A 21,568-nucleotide genomic window follows, 5' to 3' on the forward strand; every position below is an offset into this window, starting at 1 on the left:
TCAATTGTTTAACCTTTGAAACAACATGTTGTCTTTATAATGCCAAACTTAAAAATATACAGATGCTTCACCATGGCATCTATATATTTGGGTCTCTCGCATTATCTGACAGCTCAGGCTCTGGAGAGAGAAGTCACTGACAGAACGCATGAAGGCTGCTGCTGCACAGAATGGATGACAGATCTGTGGAAGAGAGCTGAATGCCTGATAAATGCCTTAAAGATGTGCACTGGCCTGCACGCAGTCCTGCTCTGCCAGCAGTGAAGCTCAGGTAACTGCAGGTGACCCAACATCATAAGCGTCAGCTAAATATATGGAGTAACACGAACACAATCTACTCACTCTCATCTTCCTCCAGCAGCCCGCTGCTCGTATCGTCCCAGGTCAGAATCAGCGGCACGTCGTCGTCCCCCTCCGCCATCCCGCGATGAGAGGACCGCAGTTTTAGGGGACACAGAGTCTGTTTGGCCAATAAACTGACCTTTCGGTGCTGCAGAGAAACTTTAACACTGAACACACGACACGAGTTACAGAAACCGCTTTACTGTCCCCGGACACCAAACCGAGCCAGTTTATGCTAAAATGTGTTTGAAATCAACTTTGACGGTGTGAGTTAAACGAATCATAATTATAACCGTAACAGAGCCTGTCTGTTTACGTCAATATTTTCACCTGTTATTAAAATACCAACGCAAGCGCAAAGCATATTGCGTATTTCCAAATAATTAAAAGAGAATTTAACTTTCGAAGGCAGAAAAATACGATTTAATCGAGTTTGTAACATTATAAATAAAAGAACTGCCGCCGTCAAGCAGGAGGGTTTGACGTTACGTCTTTTTACAACAGTGTCATTTTTGGCCGCAGGAATAGACAGCTGAAGTGTCACAATAAAAGCCACGGAGTGAAAATGTGTCTCATGCCAAACATATTTAGACATTCAGTGATAATTTGAGGTTTATGAAATACATGCAGGGAAAATGTATCTATATATATGTGTAAGTAAATCACGGATGAGATTTCTTATTTTGTTTGTTGCTAGAGTGGGAAGTCACTGGGATCAGAATGTCATGCCACCGGTTGTCACAGCAACTGGTATACATAACGTCAGAGTGTGTTGTTTACATGCATACAGATTTCTACAAACATGAATAATAACACGGTAATGTACAACATGTTCAGGGAGAGCAAAATGGTTATTGTTGTGCGTTATTGTTTATGGGTTATTTAGACATTTAGATGTTAAGCGCAAAGTATTTCTTTGTCAGCAATGAATAGGAATATAAATAGAAATGGCCGATACGATAAAATCGAGAAATCTTTTTAAAAATCTATTATAAAACACATGTAAGCGTTGTAATCATATTGGTGTAATTTTTGAAGAAGAAAAAAAGTTACAATTCCCTACAAAGATCTTTTTTTTTTAATCGTGTAAAATGTATTTAAAATATCAAAATGAATTTAGAACTTTTTTGTATGAATTGCCTTTTAATGTATTTTAAGTAACTTTAAGGATTCAGACTCTTATATCTCCTCCCTTCTGTTTTTAAATAGCCAACGTCTTTCAAAGACATTTTCACCTCTTTAATATTTTAAAAATTATTTGATGTCTGAATAGTTTTCTCTCTCACAATCATAGAAACCTCTAATGATGGGCTCAAAATCAGACGCCGTCCCTCCTGAAGACAGACTATCAGATGCAGCCACCCTTCCAAACAAAACTAAAGCAGACTACTTAAAGACCATCAACCCCTCCAGGAAGACACTGTCATCTCTGGAAGCAAAGCTTATATTTGGGGTACTATATGAGTGCATTCATCAGATGGAGATAGTCTCTCTTCTACCCACTTTGCTGAGCTCTCCAGAAGCACTTTCCCAGAGTCTTGGAGAGGAAGTGGTCCATGCCCTGAAAGAGCACCAGAGGCTTGGGGAAAAGTACCAAGCTATGGTGCTTGATGCGAGCTTTGAGCAAAGTGAACTAAAGGAACAATTAGCCAAATCGACAAAAGCAGTTCAGGACTCCTTTCATAACATTATGCGGCTACTTATGGCAACTCCGACCACAAGGGAGGTGCTAAAAGGCATAGAACCCAACACAGGGGGAGAGATGGAGACTCAGAAACTGAAAGATGGCCTGTGTGAGTTGAGAGAGATTGTTTTGGAGAGGCTTCTCACTACACCTGCAGAGGAGAGAGAACGCAGAGAGATGATGCTTGAAGTCAGTCTACGTCACTCTGCCAACCAGGAGCTGATAGACTCACTGGAAAAAGAGGTTGCCAGTGCAATAAAAGACAAGGATACAGAGGTCAGCATCATGATAAGAAACAAAAAATGTTATACAGAATGAATGAGTTCTTCAAACTACTTGGATATATTCTCTCTCTGTTCTCTGACTCTTACTCCTATTTAGATCTCCACGTTGAATAATAAAGTGCACCAGCTGAGAAACTCACTGCATCAGATGGAAAAAGGTTTGGAGGACTTCATCGTCCGAACTCAACAGGATGCTGAGAAACAGAGCCAATCAGACACAAAAACTTCAGAGGGGAAGGGAGCTCGTTTGCAGCAGGAGGCCAGTCAACTGAGATCTCAGCTCAATAATGTGACTGAAGAGGACAGAGAGAGAGAACTGGCACTACGAAAGGTGTATTTATGCACATTTAAGTATAATTCAGTTAAATAGTGTGCGTAGGTATAGTTTTGTTGTAAATGTTGCTGGTTTTGATTTGCAGAAAAAATACAAGGAGGAAACAGAGATTGAGAACTGGATCCAGAAATATGATACTGAAATTGGAGAAAAACAGGTAGACATTAATCTGACATTTACTTATGTTGATGCAGTTTCATTTTCAGATGTAGTTGCAGATACCGTTCAAACATTTGGGCTCAGTATTTTTTCTAAGATAATTTTTCTTGAAAAAAACATTTTTTTTACTACGCACTCAACTGAACAAAAGTGACCAAATCAGTATATTAGAATGATGATTTCTGAAAGATCACGTGACACTGAAGACTGGAGTAATGATGTTGAAAATTCAGCTTTGCCAATCACAGGAATAAATTACATTTATTCAATATGTCACACCCCATCTTCATGTTTTAATAGCAAATACATCAACACATAAAAGAAACTTGTAGATTTGAGAGAATTGTTGAACGTGTGTGACCAGAACATTCAAATTACTTCTCAATTAATTGTCACTGTGTAAATGTATTTAAAAATGTAAATGTTGTTGTTTTTATGCTCATGTGCATTTGATTTTGTATGTCTATATGTGTGTCTAGACAGAACTGGAGGAAATGACACGCATGTATGAAGCAGACATGGCAGAGCTGAGAGCGCTGGAGGAACATTCTGCAGTTCTGGACCTGGAGTACTCCCAGATTATGGAGGAGCGACAGGAGGCTCAGAAGCAGAGGAAACAACAGGAAAGAGAAAGAGAGATGCAGAGCCAAGCTGCCACTGTCATTCAGGCCCACTGGAGAGGCTTTTGTGTACGCAAGGCCATGAAGGCCAACGCAAAGCCCAAGAAAGGGAAGAAAGGAAAGGGGAAAAAAGGGAAATGAAAGAAAGCATGAAAGCATAGTGCAAGATTATCAACAGTATTATTTACATTATTAGATAAATAAAATGGAAAAAAAAAAAACACTGTGACTGTGGGACTCATGAAGCATTCATGTGTTGTTGTACAGTTGTTAACCGGATATTTACCCTGATTTCTTTCAAATCTGTTCATTTTTGAAATTTTTAAAGTTGTGTAGTGTATTCCAGCTTATAGAAACAATGGCTGCATCTGAAACCTGAAAACTGCTGCCTACACAGTATATGGAGGAAGAAATGAAGACATGTCCGAATCCAATGATTATATTTTGATATCTCACATATCTGAATCCAATAATAATATTTGTTGATTATTAAAGAAGAAACCCTTTTAATTAAACATCCCTTTAATCTCCATGTCCCTGTACAATATTCCTGGTGCCCCTCCCACCCCAGTGCACAACAATCCTGTACAATCCTCAAGGGTGGCCAGATGATGATTTTTATATAGCTTAGGCACATCTGTCCATTTTCAGTGGATATAAATCTTCAGAGATTGGGTATACATAATGTTGAACTTCAGTTCATCATCTATAGCTCTCATGAGCTGAAAATATTTCTGAATCTGGAGGGAAAATGACAAAAACATGAGTTTTTCACCAAAGCAGTTTTGAAAAAATGTAGCTTGCCTGTTACATTTTACCACACATTGCTGTACTTTTTAGAACATTACTGTAGCTCATTTTAGTTTAAAAAATCATATCAACAATAAATAATGATTCATTCGAGGTTGCCAGAAGTATTTTTGCATTATTCACCATTTCCAACTGCTTGAAGGTGTCCTCAGTGTCCAGAGAGACTTTCCTGTAATGTGTGATCATCTGATAAATGTTACGGATTGTGACCTTTAGCTGAGCAAATCGGAGTGTCTCTTTTGCTGCAGTGGAATGGAAATGCTTCAATTTTAATTCCTGTAGAACTCATGAATAGTCTGTAATCTTGGGAGACAGAACTGTACAGAAGACATAGGCCTGTAAATTGTGTGCGTGTGTGTGTTTACCCACATGCTTCTAAGCGTATGATGTCTAGCTGGGTCTGTTGCTGGTGCAGTTGGTTGTTACAGTGCAGGAGAACAGTTCGCTGTTTATTTAGGTACTGTATCAGTTCCAGCTTTGTGCTCTCTCTCTCTCTTTGTCTAACCTAGTTTGGTTTTCTAGAAGTTCTTTGTGGTAGACCGGAGTTCATGAAGACGGTCAATGACTTGACCATTGTTCTCAAACTCAAATGTCTTTAAAAAGGGGGGAGAGAGAGAAGAAAAGTGTAATATTACTATACAAAATTGTAGATGCTGAAACAGGTAGAACCTGTATAATTTACACTTTTGATCCATTCTGTTACCCCATTTGCCTCATCATTCAGAAAACAGAAAATAAAACCACACAGAATAAGACTGATCCAAAATGTTCATTGGCAGTTACACTAGATGAAGAATAGGAAATCAGGTCCTTTAAAGGGATAGTTCACCCAAAAATGAAACTTCTGTCATTAATTACTCACCCTCATGTCGTTCTAAACCCATAAGACCCCTGTTCATCCTCGGAACAAAAGTTAAGATATTTTTTATGAAATCCGAGAGCTTTCTGACCCTCCATAGACAGCAAGGGTCCTACCACGATCAAGGCACAGAAACGTAGTAAGGACTAAATGTGACATCAGTGGTTCAACCGTATTTTTATGAAGCTACGAGAACACCTTTTGTGTGCCAAGAAAACAAAAATAACGACTTTATTCAACAATTCTTCTCCGCATTACCCTGGCGCAATTTTGGGGAGTATCACGACGCATGCTTTTCCTGCATGTAAACAATGCATGCGCGTGGTGCTGCTGATGTCGAACACGCATGTGCTGCACCTTGTTTACGTTCAGAAGAAAAGCACACACATGCATCGTGATACTCTCCAAAATGGCGCCAGGGTGATGCGGAGGAGAAGAATTGTTGGATAAAGTCGTTATTTTTGTTTTATTTGTGCACAAAAAGTTTTCTCGTAGCTTCATAAAATTACGGTTGAACCACTGATGTCACATGGACAGTTTTAATGATGTCCTTACTATGCTTCTGTGCCTTGATCGTGGTAGGACCCTTGCTGTCTATGGAGGGTCAGAGAGCTCTCGGATTTCATCAAAAATATCTTAATTTGTGTTCCGAAGATAAACGAAGGTCTTACGGGTTTGGAACGAAATTAGGGTGAGTAATGACAGAATTTTCATTTTTGGGTGAACTATCCCTTTAAGGCAAGTAAGTCAGTTCATTTGGCACACCGAGCCCAACCGAACCGTGCCCTGGCCCACCTCTTCCAACCGGGCCAGGGCCGGCTAAACGAACCGGGCTTTGGGGGTCAAACACGCTCGGGCACGGTTCAGAACGCTTAGTGTGAGTACATAAAGACTGCTGTTTTTCGATGATACCGAGTTCTACTTCAGGTCGAGATTATAGGGCGTTTTGAAATAGCCAGAAATGACCTTTCAGTTTATTGTGGTACTGATGAATAATGTTGCTGACTGATTATTATTATTATTATTATAATTATAACATTGTTATAACATTATTAATACCCGAAACAAGTGTAACACTAATAACTGTGCTAACTTTATTATTATTATTATTATTATTATGCATCTATTAGAACCATTTTTGGTGTATGGATCAGTAGCACACAATCATCTTCAGTTCGTTCTTACGCACTGAAGCGCATTCAAATGCAAGCTATAAACATTTATGAGGCATTTCTGTAGAGAAGCCTGTTAAATGTCTTCTTCGCTTCAGATCGTGCCAAAATGCACTTTGTTGTCTACATCATTAGAATTTAATATGTATTTTTTTTTGCTATTTAATGAATAATTCCACTGGAATAACAATGTGAGAACATTAAAAAAGAATTTTTACGCTGCTTAATGGACTTGATAAGATCAATTCAAATACGTTAAGTGTTTTTGTGTGTTTTTTTATTCCTTTTTGTTTTCGTGCGTGTGTCCAGACCTTCATTTATCTTTCATAAACATGATTCCATCTCCTGTCACCTTCTCACTTAATGCATTAGAGCCATAAAGGCTTCTGTTGTCTTAGTGTAGAATTAGAGGAAATGATTTTTAACACCCATGTAAATGTCCAAATCTGAAAAGAGAAGAATCTTACTATTTGTGCCCCTCGTTCAATTTGGTTATAATTTTTGGATTCTGTCATCATTTGCACAGTCTCATTCTGTACAAAAATATGTATCTTTTTTTTAGTCTTAATAGTATGCTATAGCAATAATCTTGCTTAAAAGATTTTTTTTTTTCTTTCTTTAAGGATTTAAATTTTAATTAAAAATCCATGTGCAAAATAATATAAAAAAGAATGGGTCTACTGAACAGTCCTCCATTAGTGATAATGATCTTTTACTGATAGAGACCTGAGAAAATCTGATCCTATGGACTGAAACCAGGGATCCCATATTTAGTCTTGACCCTTTCCCTGACCTCAAATCTCAGAAAGAAAAGAAAAAACATAAAAGAAGTGCAACCCCATATTTCAGCATGCTGTTCAGTAGCATCAGGTCTGTGTGTCTCTCTATTGTGTTCACACATGATTGAACACTGAACAAGCACAGGCGAAATTCATTATTCAAGAGCATAACAGAGGTGAGTGAGTAAGCAGGAGATTCTGTACAAAAATATGTATCTTTTTTTTTGTCTTAATAGTATGCTATAGCAATAATCTTGCTTAAAAGATTTGTTTTTTTCTTTCTTTAAGGATTTAAATTTTAATTAAAAATCCATGTGCAAAATAATATGGGTCTACTGAACAGTCCTCCATTAGTGATAATGATCTTTTACTGATAGAGACCTGAGAAAATCTGATCCTATGGACTGAAACCAGGGATCCCATATTTAGTCTTGACCCTTTCCCTGACCTCAAATCTCAGAAAGAAAAGAAAAAACATAAAAGAAGTGCAACCCCATATTTCAGCATGCTGTTCAGTAGCATCAGGTCTGTGTGTCTCTCTATTGTGTTCACACATGATTGAACACTGAACAAGCACAGGCGAAATTCATTATTCAAGAGCATAACAGAGGTGAGTGAGTAAGCAGGAGAGCCACTCAATGTTCAGGATGATGTTTACCCATGCTTAACGTTCTTGATAAGTGATAAGACACCGTAGCTGTCCCGCTGGGCCAGGGTCAGGGAGCATTTGTTTGTTTGTTTGACAGTTGTAATGCACCGTTTAGTGTTGCAAAAAGAGGGCTTGCTTATGGGGAGTAAACAATATTGAACACGAACGCTGGGGAGAGAGAGAGAACGAGAGGGAGAGGGATGAGAGAAAGGGGGAGACTAATGGTAAAACAGTTACTGGTGAGGCAGGGCTTGAATAAAAGTAATTGTTCAGCCAAAAATGTAAATTCTGTCAGAATTTTCTCACCTTCACGTCGGTCCAAACTTGGATGACTTTATTTCTTTAGCAGAACACAGAAGTCATACAAGTTTAAAACAAAAATGTAAAGATAGGGGTCAAAATGTTTGTAATAAGATTTTTTGTTTATGTTTTTGAAAAAATCTACAAGTACATTAACTTATGCTCACCAATAGCATATATTTGATGAAAAATACAGTAAAAACACTAATATTGTGAAATATCATTAGAATAAAAAACTGTTTTCTATTTTAATATATTTTAAAATGTAGTTTATTCCTGTGAAAGCTGAATTTTCAGCATCATTACTCCAGTCTTCAGTGTCTCATGATCCTTCAGAAATCATTCTAATATGCTGATTTGCTTCTAAACATTTCGTATTATTAGCAATGCTGAAAACAGTTTTTCTTGCTTAAATTATTTTTTTATTTTTTATTTTTTGTGGAAACTGATACATTACCATTAAAATGTTTGGGGTAAGCAAGTTAGAAAGAAAGAAAGAAAGAAAGAAAGAAAGAAAGAAAGAAAGTGATAAGACACCGTAGCTGTCCTGCTGGGCCAGGGTCAGGGAGCATTTGTTTGTTTGTTTGATAGTTGTAATGCACCGTTTAGTGTTGCAAAAAGAGGGCTTGCTTATGGGGAGTAAACAATACTGAACACGAACGCTGGGGAGAGAGAGAGAAAGAGAGGGAGAGGGATGAGAGAAAGGGGGAGACTAATGGTAAAACAGTTACTGGTGATGCAGGGCTTGAATAAAAGCAATTGTTCAGCCAAAAATGTAAATTCTGTCAGAATTTTCTCACCTTCACGTCGGTCCAAACTTGGATGACTTTATTTCTTTAGCAGAACACAGAAGTCATACAAGTTTAAAACAAAAATGTAAAGATAGGGGTCAAAATGTTTGTAATAAGATTTTTTGTTTATGTTTTTGAAAAAATCTACAAGTACATTAACTTATGCTCACCAATAGCATATATTTGATGAAAAATACAGTAAAAACACTAATATTGTGAAATATCATTAGAATAAAAAACTGTTTTCTATTTTAATATATTTTAAAATTTAGTTTATTCCTGTGAAAGCTGAATTTTCAGCATCATTACTCCAGTCTTCAGTGTCTCATGATCCTTCAGAAATCATTCTAATATGCTGATTTGCTTCTAAACATTTCGTATTATTAGCAATGCTGAAAACAGTTTTTCTTGCTTAAATTATTTTTTTATTTTTTATTTTTTGTGGAAACTGATACATTACCATTAAAATGTTTGGGGTAAGCAAGTTAGAAAGAAAGAAAGAAAGAAAGACTTATTCAACAAGGATAAATAAAATGGATCAAAATGACAGAATAAAGACATTTATAATAAATACAATTTTTTGAACTTTCTGTTCATCAAAGGAAAACCATCACGGTTTCTACAATATTAAGTAACAAAAACTGATTTTAACAGAAAGAATATTAAGAACCATTAATAATAACTGAGCATAAATAATACAAATAATACTTGAGCATCAAATCATGATTTCTGAAGGATCATGTGACACTGAAGACTTAAATTATATTTTAAAATATATAGAAACAGAACAGTTCTCTTAAATTATAACAGTATTTCACATTATTATTACTTTTTACTGTATTTTTGATCGAATAAATGCAGCTTTGGTGTGCATAAGATACTTCTTCCAAAAACAATTGTACAACAATTTTAAACTTATAGCCCATGTTGTATATATAAAATATGCCATTAATATGAATTAAAACGATCTACAATGAACATGCAGAAGGTTTCAACATCTGATTAATATAAGAACATAATATCATTACGGAGGACAAAACTAATATTTTCAAATGTTTCTAATCTGATTATGAAACAGTCATTCAAAAACAATATTCTCTTTGAGGTCATGTAGGAGGCCAAACGTCTCATTTTGCTCCAACTATATTCAAGCAGACATTCAAGATGTAGGAAGGCATTTTAAAAAAGGTTCAGATTAGTGAAACAAGTGTTTGTGAAAGGTCAAGCTGTGGACATTAGGTCGTACACACTACATGCACTGCATGGCCGGCGGTGTCACTCGTGGTTAGTGATATCATTATGGCAGTTTTGCGTGGAGGGATTAGGGCTCTCTCGCTAATGGAGAGTGACAGCGGCTCCTTGTTGCCGAAGCACACTGCCCCGGAACATTTGGAGGTGGGGTGCGCTGGGTGGGGGGCATCGGGGGTGGCCTGTTCACCTCCACAGCGCCAGTGTGCCGTTAGTAAACATTAGTTTAGCCCAACTCTTTGTGCCTGTGGGTCATCTGTATGTACACAGTAATGTGAATATCAAAATCAATAAAAGCGTGATCAGGTTTTTTGGTGGATTAAATGCATTCATTAATATTAATCTTTAAATTAAACATTATTAATAGTGCACAACAGAAATAATAGTATTTGACCAGGTAACATGAGTGCATGCTGCTTTTTGATTTAGTTGCTGATTTACAACTAATACACACTAAAGATGTAATGCTTTTGAGGAGCCTGCTGAGGTCTTTTCTGTCTGTGTTTGGCTGCAGGCTTTGACTTTGAGGATTATAAGGTCTCCATAGGGAACAGTCTTTTTAGGATGAACTGTTGGGGGAGGGGCTTCCATATGAGTGTTTTCTGGTCCACTAAGCAGCAGATACAAACACGAACACACACACACATACACTGACCCACTCTCGATCTCTACGGCTGCTGGTATTTGGTGCTGATTATTGACAACTACTGACTGTATGGTGACTATTTCTGTCTCTCTTTGTCAAATTCTGTTCAGGTTCATTGGCCTAAATGCTGGAAAATACATTTCACGTTAAATAAAGAATTAATGTAATATATATATGTTTTCAATTCAATTAAATTGCAGTGCCTGCTTAACTTCTGCTATCTACTTAACTCCATTATGAGTCTATACTACCATTTAAAAGTTGGGTTGGTAAGATTTGTTCTCATATGATCACTGCTGTATTTATGTGATCAAAATGACAATAAAACCATGTGAAATATTATTAGAGTTTAAAATAACTGTTTTCATGTATTTTAAAATATCATTTATTCTTGTGATGGCAAAGCTGAATTATCAGCAGCCATTACTGCAGTCTTCAGTGTCACATGATGATGATTAAAAAGTTTAGAAGAACAGCATTTGTTTGAATTAAAAAAATGAATGTCTTTACTGACACTTTTGATTAGTTTAATGCTCACTGAATAAAAGTATTAATTTCTTTCAAAAAAAAAAAAAAACATCTTACAGAATTAATTATAATACCCCTATATTTAAACATTTGTTTTCATGTTTTCAACAAGGTTTGGAACGCATTACCTCATGAAAAGTGGACACAAACACCACATTTAATTAAAAACAGATTAAATTAACCCCAGCCTGTGCTGAAATCAAAATACACACATAGCTGGGTATCAAAAAGCTGATAAAGTTTCTTCGGGTCAAAGCTTGAAATGAGGAACAGAGAGAAACAATTATGAATACATAGATTAGTTGTGAGCTGCACTCCTACTCTACATTAACATTAAGATTTTCGATCTCTTTCCACTGCGCAATAAATTCGCTTAAGTGGGTATCTTTCGCTTTCGCATTTTGCTTAAGTGGGCATCTTAACGATGAACGGGTTAATAGCATTACGGGCTAATGTCAGGGAGGTAAAAGGGCCCTTACTGGACCATGTGCGTGTACCAGAGTGTACTGGGGGCTGTGGCGTGTTTCCTGGAGGAGCTGGATGATGCCATTAGGTTTGAGAAAATGAGCTCAGATCACTTAATTAGCAGTAAATAAGTGCTTAGCTGGGCCAGGAAATCCAGTCAGGGTCAGAGGCTTTTCAAAGACTTGATTTGGGTTCAGATTCCATCTGAAAGAGAACATCAATAGGAGCCACCCAAAACTGTTCCGCTGAGATGAGGCAGGGGAATTTATTGATAGTTACGTAATAATTATAAATGTCATTTCAAAATGTTAATCATTTATGGAAATGATAGCATATAAACTGCTAAAAGGGACATAACAGAACTGCATTATTTTCCTCCAAGCAGCAAGCATTGTTAAAGTGCATAAAAATTTCCTGGCCTTTAGATGATAAACTGTTTTCCCCTAAAGAACTTTCCAGTCATCTCTCTTTTTCCCTGCAACAGCTCAAACTCTTACACAATGTGTGAAACTACAGCTCTAAGGCACACACACACACACACACACACACACACACACACACACACGTGTATGCATGCACACATACACATACACTGCGTAACTTCCATACAAAATATCAAAATCTATGAATGAAGTACTACGTCATATCAACACAAAAGACGTTGCTGTGGATGAACATTTTATTTCAGCTTCATAACAAGTTTCAGAAAACACCTTCACAAAACACAGAAACTTTACATTTGCCAGGGTAAAGCAAACTGCTCAATAAATGTAAAAACGCTTTACAAATAAATATCAGCAAACACAAATTGTGAACTCAAAATCAATAAATAGTTCATCATTATAAATAACCGAAACATGAATTTCACAACATTAAAAGTTTTCTTTAAAATGACCATGTTTCACTCATGAAATTCTTATTGCATGGTGTGTCTATAAATAAATGTCCAGCTGATGCCTCCCCTCCTCTCTCTCTCTCTCTCTCTCTGTATCTCTTGCCTTGGGCCATGACAGGATTGGTAACATCACTGCTCCCTTAACGGACTGTGACACGTGCAGTACCCAGCATTCCCTTTTCTCATCAGAATAGAGTACGAATAAACAAAATAAAGGACCCCCATCTGAAGCTAGACAATGTGTGATAGGAAGTTTAAGAGTTTTAAATCTGGCAGTTTCTTGCATTTGGGTTTGTTAGTGTTTGTAGGCTACATCAGAATTTCCTAAATGAAAAATTAAAAGAGAGGATTCTCCCTAAATTTTCACAGATACTGGCCACAATGAAGCAACCCACCTCCTTAACATTATTCCCCTTTTTAAATTCCTGGTGTAGTTGTATCTTGATGAAAAAAACTGCAGTAATGGTAACAGAGATTCACACATCTTTACCAGAAGATATTTGATACACATGTACACAAAATCTCACACACATCACTGAAGACTAAAGGGACATGCAAACATTCATCACAGGGTTTAAGAGGAAATTTTGTCTATTTTAAAAGAAAATCTCAAATTTATATCCTGAAATCCCATTAGTTCCCACTTGCTCCACAGTGACAATATATATATATATATATATACACACACACACACATATATTCTCTCTCTCTCTCTCTCTCTCTCTCTATATATATTTATTTATTTATTGTATTATATATTCTAATTATTTTTTTAAGTAGATAACAAAAAGCATGAGCAAATATAAAATGTTATTATAAAAAGTATATATAAAATTATGAAAATGTTAAGAAAATACATACAAATATTTTTATACCAATAGGTGAAATAAGAATTGCAGCTACTATATTGCAAATTATATTAATTTTGATGTTGAATTTTATTCTTATTTGTTATTTTGATGCTCTAGCAGAAATAATTTTTAAATAATTTTAATTTGCTAGACAACACAACAACAAGGTAGAAACTGTGAAGCAAAACAGATGCAAACTTGTGATCTCAGGATAAAATTATGAGTATGTTACCACAATTCACAGACTCTTTCGTTCTTTTCCTTCTCTCTCTCACACACACACACACACACACACATCAGGCACACTTGCTCAGCTCCCCCCACACCAGCTGTTTGGTTGTTGGTTTTGGCTGAATGATCGATTACAAGCATAAAGCGAGAAATCAGTCATCATGCAGTGTGACTGGACACCCACCTCACAGGTGTATTGTGGATACAGTTCCTGAGAGAGGTCAGTGGAGGGAACAAAGGTCCCACCCATTTCTTTAGCTAAAGAAAAGCTTTGGTAAGTTGTGTTGTCTGTATAAGACGCCCACCTGAGGTCCTCCATGCCCACCTGAGAGCTTCCATACATGCAAGGCTGGTGCTGTGCGGTGTCCATACTGCAGGGGGCGCTGTGCACAGGGGTCGCCTCCGGGGAGAGCTGGTAGGTGCAGAGGTGGTAGGTGGGGTCATGAGAGGGAGGGGTTTCAGTGAGGGTGTGGTCACCTGCAGACAGAAACACAAACCTGATTCAATCATTCCAGCAGAGACATGGTAAATCAGCTCTTTTGGGTTTACATAGCTGGTTGCTTAGAAGCCTGCACAGAGCTTCTGAATTAATAATAGCATGCATGCAGGATGCTAAAAGGTTTACAGAGTGCTCTCTGTCACATGCAGAACAGGGCCTAGACAACAAAAATAATAGAGATTTTGGCTCCTATAATAAAACATTTAAGAGCCAAATTACACTGTAAGAAAAAAACCTGTAGAAATATCTAGTAGATAGTATTATCTGTTAAGTTTATGGATAGTTCATTTAACCCACAACACAGTAGTATGCAATGCATATTTCAAAATACACGTAGAACACCTTTAAAAAAGCAATACAGAAAATTCCTTCATATTAACACCCTATTTTACTGACTTCTCTGTCAAATTACACAACTATTTGTAATAGAGACTTTGACTTAAATGTTATAAATTAACTATCATGTCTTTCAGAATTGTATTTACTGACTGGTTGTTCATATGACAATGTGTAACTTTGTTTGGGTGACATGTTACACAACCATTATAAATCAACATTCTAACAAATAACAGTTGCCAGTTCATTTCGAATTGACTCTATGAATGGAGTATGTGTTTCTGCTGATCTCATTGGCTAAAGCATAAACTCCCAAAAAAACAACAACTTGGTGTGCAGTGAGGGAGTCAGTTGTGAAGCCAGTTAACGGCTTTAAACAATTCAATAACTAAGTAAGTCTGTATGAGTTTGAGGCTGATTCGTGATTATTTTTGATTGAATGAAAAAGTGTTCATAAGAGTAATTTGTTCATGAATCTAACATCTCAACACGGTCTGGGTTAGTTGTTGCGTGCAGGAAAGAAAGAAATACATAATGTGCTAACAAGATATCTGATGAAATGCACACAAAGTTTTCTTGAGTGCTGTTAATGGCAAATAGATTTTAAATTATTGTTGCATTTTAGAAGTGAGAGAAGCAGCTGTCAATTATAAACCTTAGTACTACGTACCTAATACGTACCTAATTGTTTTGTTTTTAACTTTATTAAATCTCTTCAAAGAACATTGTTTAAAAAAAGCCCACAATAATTCCATGTAACATACAAGGAAAAAATACAAATAAGAAATACTGAAATATATCAAATCAAGTTATAACTTGGATTAAATTTAATTAAATTAAAATAATAGTTTAAAGTAATTTAGAAAGTTTTAAGGCACCCATCTTTTTAAAAAATGTTAAAGTGCCCCTATTATGGATTTTTGAAAATTACCTTTCATGCAGTGTGTAACACAGCTCTAAGTGAATGAAAACATCCTGCCAAGTTTTAAATTTGAAAGTGCACCGCGTATAAAGTTATTGTCTCTCAAAAGAAAGAGTCGACTCTGAAAAATTGAAACAAGTCGTTTTTAAAACGAATCCCAAGCCGTTTCATGTTGACTTCAAAATGAAACATTAGCATATTGCCCGCCCACTTGTTGGTCTTTTCTGGTTGGTCTGAATGAAAATGCAAATTCATTCTTTGCCACTAGGTGCAGTAAAATAGCTGTTTCCCCGGTAACGGCTGTAAACAAAGCAGCACTGCGCTCACAAACGCTGCTTTATCAGGCATCACAGGCAAGATGAAATGAAAATGAGACCAATCGGACCAATCACTGCAGATTAGCGTCACGCAAAGGAGGGGTTTGGAAAAATGAATCGTTAAACGAATCGTTTGGGAGTCGTTGAGCAAGTAAGGTAAAAATAAATGCATATTATAAGACAATGAAAGTGTTTTTTTGACCTTGCACGCATGTCAACCTGTTGTTGGGGTCTCCCAAAACCAAAATATGAACCTTTCATAACCCATAATAGGGGCACTTTAAATTCCACAAAAATGTAACAAATTTACATTTGTGTAAATAAAACTTGCATATAATCAAAATATTATAACACAGAAATTCAACCTCTTTGTTTTGCACCATGTACCTGAAATGTCGGAGCAGGTGTAGCCAGGACTGGGCTTTTGTGTCACAGTGTATTCTGACCGAGAGAGACAGGAGTCAGGCGAGGGTGGAGCTGCACGCTGCCTTGCAGTACTACGTGGTACAAGTGGATACTCCTTACTGTGAATAAAGGGTAAAACATGCACCAGACGCATTGATTCCTACAGCATGACCCAGACAATATTTGAGAAATTGGGAAAATTACATTTAAAGAAAGGACGCAAAAGATATACTGAGATTATTTCAGAAGCCCATGCATCAGGGAACTTTTAGAGGAAGAGTCACAACACACTTTGGCACAAGAGTTGATATATCAGGGTGTTAAAAGAGAGAGAGAGCAGGCTCATGATTTGCATTGGCACGGTGGCACGGCAAAGGGTAACGGATATCATTTGCACAGTACTGATCGTTTCTAATTAAATTTCTAAGCTAAGAGACAATTACAGTAGCTAAAAATCTTTTCTATACCCCCTTTTCAATCTGACTCATTCCTCTTTCTCTCTGATTTTCACTCTCTCTCTCAAAAAACGCATTTACTTAAACACACACACATTAGCCCCCCAGTGACCTCTCTGTGTGACAGTGTGTTGTGCCGCTCTGCTCTTAATATTGTTACACTATAAATATCCCTCTCTTGTGTGTCACATTCAATACTGTCAACATGCAACACAAAGCTTTGACTTTTGTTCCTAAACCCTGCTAGTTAAAAGGACAACATATTCTCCATGTAGCTGAAACAACATCAGTGGCTACGAGATGCAACACACAATGACATGCAGGCACATAGGACATATATAAATGAAGACTTAAAAAAATAAAATACATTAGTGATTCATCATTACTCACATACAAACTCATGGTGCTGTTATGATCCACTAAAGTAAAATGTTTGCATGCGTATTAATATGTTTAAAATATGTGTGTTCCACCTTGGTGTACAGGACATGCGATGCAATTCGATATCGTCGTTTCCACGGAAACCTTTAGCAAATGGATTATTCTCAATCTTCAGCTGAGTGATCTAAAAAAAACGGAGGATTAAAGATGAACACTCTGCTGCTTTCTGCAAATGTATGCATTTTTTCTACGATCATAGGGGTCTTGCTTACTGTGTGGTTCTGGTAGGATGTTACAGCGATGAAGGTCGTCTCAGGAAATGAGTGTGTGCAGAAACTTGTGTTGCTGGAGCCAAAGCTGTTCCTCTCGTCTGCCTTAACAATGTGCAGGCGAGGCTGGTATTTATGCATGGAATTTAAAATGATCTGCAGCAAATAACAGAAGAGATCTCCTGATCAACACATTGGTTACATAGGGGTTTCTGCAGGTTTTATTAGGGTGACTTTTAAATGTTTTAGGACCTTTTTAAGAGAATTCAAAAAATAAAATGTTTTTATTATATTAGCAACACTTCAAAATTTGGTTTGATTTACAAAAAAAAAATATCCATATCCAATCTGCTCCAATCCATATTATACCTTCAGATCACATTGCAAAGAAACTGATGTTATTCCTCAGTATTTCTGTCTTGTTTTTCAGTGCAAATGTCTAAAGATTTTTAAATCAAGATACATTTACTTGAGAAGCAAAATGACAGGCGATAAGAAGTCTTCTTTCTGTGAAATTTATCAAAATGATGCAAATTTGTGATGAAAAAAAAATCTGCCAATAATAATTAAAAAAAAAATCAAGTTGTCATGCCTCACTGACAGATATTTGTTCTTGTTTTAAACATAAACTCATTTAATTTTGTTCAGCGTCATATCTTCATTTTGCAACTCAAGTAAATGTATCTTGATTTAAAGATGTTTAGAAATTTGTTTTGGAAAAGAAGACGAAACTACTGAGGAAGATATTCATTCAGCATTGCATGCAACATTGACTTTATGAATGTAAGACTTTCTGCTCTGATTTAAGACATTTTAGGGCCTTATTTTATGGAAGAGTGAATTAAGACCCTTTAAAGACCCACAAAAACCCTGTTCCATGTCCAGTTCAATCCAACTAAGCTGTAAACCAGTGAAGAGTTTAATTATGTTCATCAGTAAATAACCAATCAGATTTGACTGGCATCATCACTGACATGTCCGAAAGGATCCAGGTGGTTGTTGGTGAGTTTGAGCTTCTGGAAAGAGACGAGCTGTCTCATCCAGTGAGCTCCTGAAGCCGGTGAGTCTGGGTGCACATACAGTCGGCCTGGAATCGCCGGCTCAGCTTTACCACTGATGGACCTACAGAGCAGATAGGACACAAAACGAGTTGATAAGGACTTTCTGTCTGCTCCACAATTCTGAGATAAAAGTTCAGGTTACAAAATAAACTTCTATCTCAGGCACAGTTGAGTTCCTCTGCTCTGTGTGGATCCTCCACTCACTGAACAATATTCTCTAACCAAGGCTTATAATTGGCATTATTCTTGCATCATTTCACAACATCAACACACAACAGAGCTAATTTGTATTTATGCTATGCATATCTTTCTCTTAGCATTCCTCCATGCATTGATTTAGCTACACCTGTTTCTTTCAGTCAGTTACAATCAACAGCTCAATAACCTTTCATACAATCATTCAATCACCATTCAAAATCTATTAAATAAAATGCCTAGTTAAGATTCATTGTTGAAAAAGAATCAAACATCTTTATAAATGTTTAACCTCTTATTACTTTATGTATTTTATTAGTAGTATTATAGTTTATATAAATTATAATTTAACACTTTCTTACCATTTGTCATCTGTAAACTTATACCGATGCTCGTCAGCTGAAATAATGTCCATCAGTAAGATATATTTTGCTTTGGGGTTTAAGCCTGTTACCTTCACCTTGTAGCTGGGAAACATTCGTCTGTAAAAGACCAATGATCCATTAGAGAGCCAACAACAATAGTCAAATAATAATGGTGATAATAATAATTTTAATACAGTGAGAGTATTGTCTTGTTTGTCAACATTTTCCTGATCCATGAAGTCATTGGATGTAATGACAAGAGGTATCACACATATTTAGAGAAATCAATTATTTATCATTTTCAAGTTTTATTTAAAGTGACTCACTCTAGTTAAAAACACTAGAAAAATGGGAATATATTTATTTGAAAAAAAAAAAAAAATCCTGGTACAGCAGCATGCAAATTGTGCCCTATTTCTCACTGTTGTCCTCCAGGGGCCTTTCCCAGCCAGGGGAATTGTGTGTTGAAAATAGATTGATCCATGAACATGCAATAAAAAGGAAAAAATATATTTTCTATCTTTATACATTGTGGGGTAGAAAAATCAAAATGAAAAAGAGTCACTCACCGGCCAGCTTTAGTGATGATCATCTCTGTAGTGACATCATGAAATTTCGCCCACAGATCTCTCTCCTGCAAATAAACTTTGATTCCCTCCATACCCTGCGCGCCAGGATCGGCAAAAAAAAAGCAAATTACTGCTGATTTTTAAACCTTTTTTCTGCCAAAATATGCTGACAAATACAAACAATATAATACAGATGTATTTAAATAAAGAATGGATTTTAGGTTGTTTTTTTACCAGTGTTTTTTAATTAGTCCATACGAATCATAATTGTAAATATAGTCGAGACCGGTTGTTAATAATATCGAATTTGAAAGCAAATTAAAAGGATTAGCGTGTACATTTTGCAGACAGACATATGACAAGAAATGATCTAAATACACTACGTAACAAATAATGCACTTCTGTATTAATCAGTCTTGTAAATATAGTCGAGACCGGTTGTTAATAATATCGAATTTGAAAGCAAATTAAAAGGATTCGCGTGTACATTTTGCAGACAGACATATGACAAGAAATGATCTAAATACACTACGTAACAAATAATGCACTTCTGTATTAATCAGTGTGATGCTATAAAATGTCTATTTGCTTGTTATATAAACGTTATTAATTCATTCGCACATATGCCATCATCCTAGTGAATTTCCAATGTGCAATAGCCTAAATAATTCCACTTAAAATAAACAACTAGACCAACAGTATAATAATACAATAACAATCAAATCTTGACAAAAAAATAAATAAATCTGTCAGCAGAGTTTTGGCCTCGCATTCTGCTGCACGTGCAGAGTTATGGCTGACCTGTTGGGAGAGCTGAGTTTGCAGCGGCAGAGACCCGGTTTTGCACCGACCGTGATGACCGGAATCTTTCTCCTTCTCGAATCCCATCGCGGGGGAATCGCCGCCGGAACATGACTGCTGAGATCCGAACTCTAAATTCGCCATATCCCCGTTTGAGTTTAACTACGGTGAACTAAAAGATGCGAAAGGGAAATGGTAGAAATATTTTCACCAGGTGATCTCCAGAATTAAATAAAAATAAATAGCCTAAATGAAAACTAATAATTAAAAAAAAAAAATCCACATTAACTGTAATCAACTGGTTTCTTTAAATTATTGTGTAGCTACAAAAGTAGAAGACAAATATATTTTGCCTTGAAACAATGGTTCGCGCTTTCAGCGATTTTTGCGTTCGATGGAGAGAATTTCAGGACGCTTTGGTTCTTAATGTAAAATGTGTAGCCTAAAATATGTAGGCGACTATCGGAAATTCTCGAATCGAGGCTGCTATAACTATCTTAATTTATTCATACAGAATCCAATAACTTAGATAAATTGTAACTTTATAATTTCCTCGCATGAAGCTACTTACCTCATTGTTTAATGAGCTTTCCGTTGCTGACTTAATTCCGAAAAAGACGCAATTTTAAATTCGTCCCCACTGATTTATTTCTCCAAGAGGCCTATAATTTTTAAGCTCCCTGAATACAAATAAAAATATCTACAAAAGGAGTTTAGGGCGTTTTAATTGTGATGTTCCTCTCTCCTCAAACCCCTTCGCCGAGCTCTGTCCCTCCTTCTGCCGTGTCTCTCTTTTCTCCATCCATTCTCTGTCCCCCATTAAGTGATGCTTTCTTTCGTCACATCTTTTTCATTCACACACTCATGACACGCCATGTCCAAACTCACACACGGCGACAAAATTCACCATAAACACCCACATTGCGCGAAAACCTCTTGTCCTCCAAGATAACCCTGCTAGTTCCTATGCGCTTTCCAAATGCAAATACAAAACTGAAGAACCGTCCTAAATAGCGTAAGAAGAGAAATTCGCTGTACTCACATATCTGGCGCCGAATTTACGCGTAGACTCCCAAGTTTGTTCGGTAAATAATCAGCGCTTTTCCGTCAACATCTCTGTGCGCGACGGCTGCGCGCTGCGGGGTTAAAAGTTGAGGAGGTCGAAAGGAGGTAACTAGGCGAGCGCTCTGTCCTCTCTCTCTCTTTCACTGCTCGAGTCCGTTTGTATTTGTTTGCTGGTGACAGAAAACGGCATTCCCTCAGTAAAAACTTTGGAAATATTATTTGATGACCAAGTAGGCCTACGCGCGTTCTCTTGTCACTCATATAGTTCGCATTACTTCAAA

General features: G+C 36.7%; 2 protein-coding genes across 5 annotated transcripts; one reads left to right on the plus strand and one right to left on the minus strand.

Moving 5' to 3' along the window:
• The first annotated feature begins 117 nt into the window (after positions 1–117).
• On the plus strand, positions 118–4,164 carry LOC107672405 (IQ domain-containing protein D-like). 4 transcript variants are annotated; one of them, XM_016465602.1, is made up of 6 exons: positions 118–281; positions 359–458; positions 1,637–2,302; positions 2,408–2,641; positions 2,730–2,801; positions 3,283–4,164. In XM_016465602.1, exons 3-6 carry the CDS (start codon positions 1,646–1,648, stop codon positions 3,562–3,564), a joined length of 1,245 nt encoding a protein of 414 aa, XP_016321088.1. In that variant the 5' UTR covers positions 118–281; positions 359–458; positions 1,637–1,645; the 3' UTR covers positions 3,565–4,164. The 4 variants fall into 4 exon arrangements, with proteins under 4 accessions (XP_016321088.1, XP_016321079.1, XP_016321071.1 ...); XM_016465575.1 differs by lacking the exon at positions 118–281 and adding an exon at positions 1,040–1,159 and having other exon boundaries at positions 411–458; XM_016465593.1 differs by lacking the exon at positions 359–458.
• Positions 4,165–13,692: 9,528 nt separating this feature from the next.
• LOC107672879 (T-box transcription factor TBX5-like) lies at positions 13,693–21,085 on the minus strand. Its single transcript, XM_016466261.1, has 9 exons — positions 20,794–21,085; positions 20,223–20,394; positions 19,422–19,516; positions 18,850–18,969; positions 18,206–18,353; positions 17,235–17,387; positions 17,055–17,146; positions 16,109–16,245; positions 13,693–14,124 (listed from the first exon to the last, which is right to left on the minus strand). The coding sequence occupies exons 2-9, from the start codon at positions 20,364–20,366 to the stop codon at positions 13,727–13,729; spliced, it is 1,287 nt and encodes a 428-aa protein (XP_016321747.1). The 5' UTR covers positions 20,367–20,394; positions 20,794–21,085; the 3' UTR covers positions 13,693–13,726.
• Between the last annotated feature and the right edge of the window lie 483 nt (positions 21,086–21,568).

Source organism: Sinocyclocheilus anshuiensis, unplaced genomic scaffold, assembly GCF_001515605.1.
Source record: "Sinocyclocheilus anshuiensis isolate Anshui unplaced genomic scaffold, SAMN03320099.WGS_v1.1 scaffold681, whole genome shotgun sequence".
NCBI classification, from domain to species: domain Eukaryota; kingdom Metazoa; phylum Chordata; class Actinopteri; order Cypriniformes; family Cyprinidae; genus Sinocyclocheilus; species Sinocyclocheilus anshuiensis.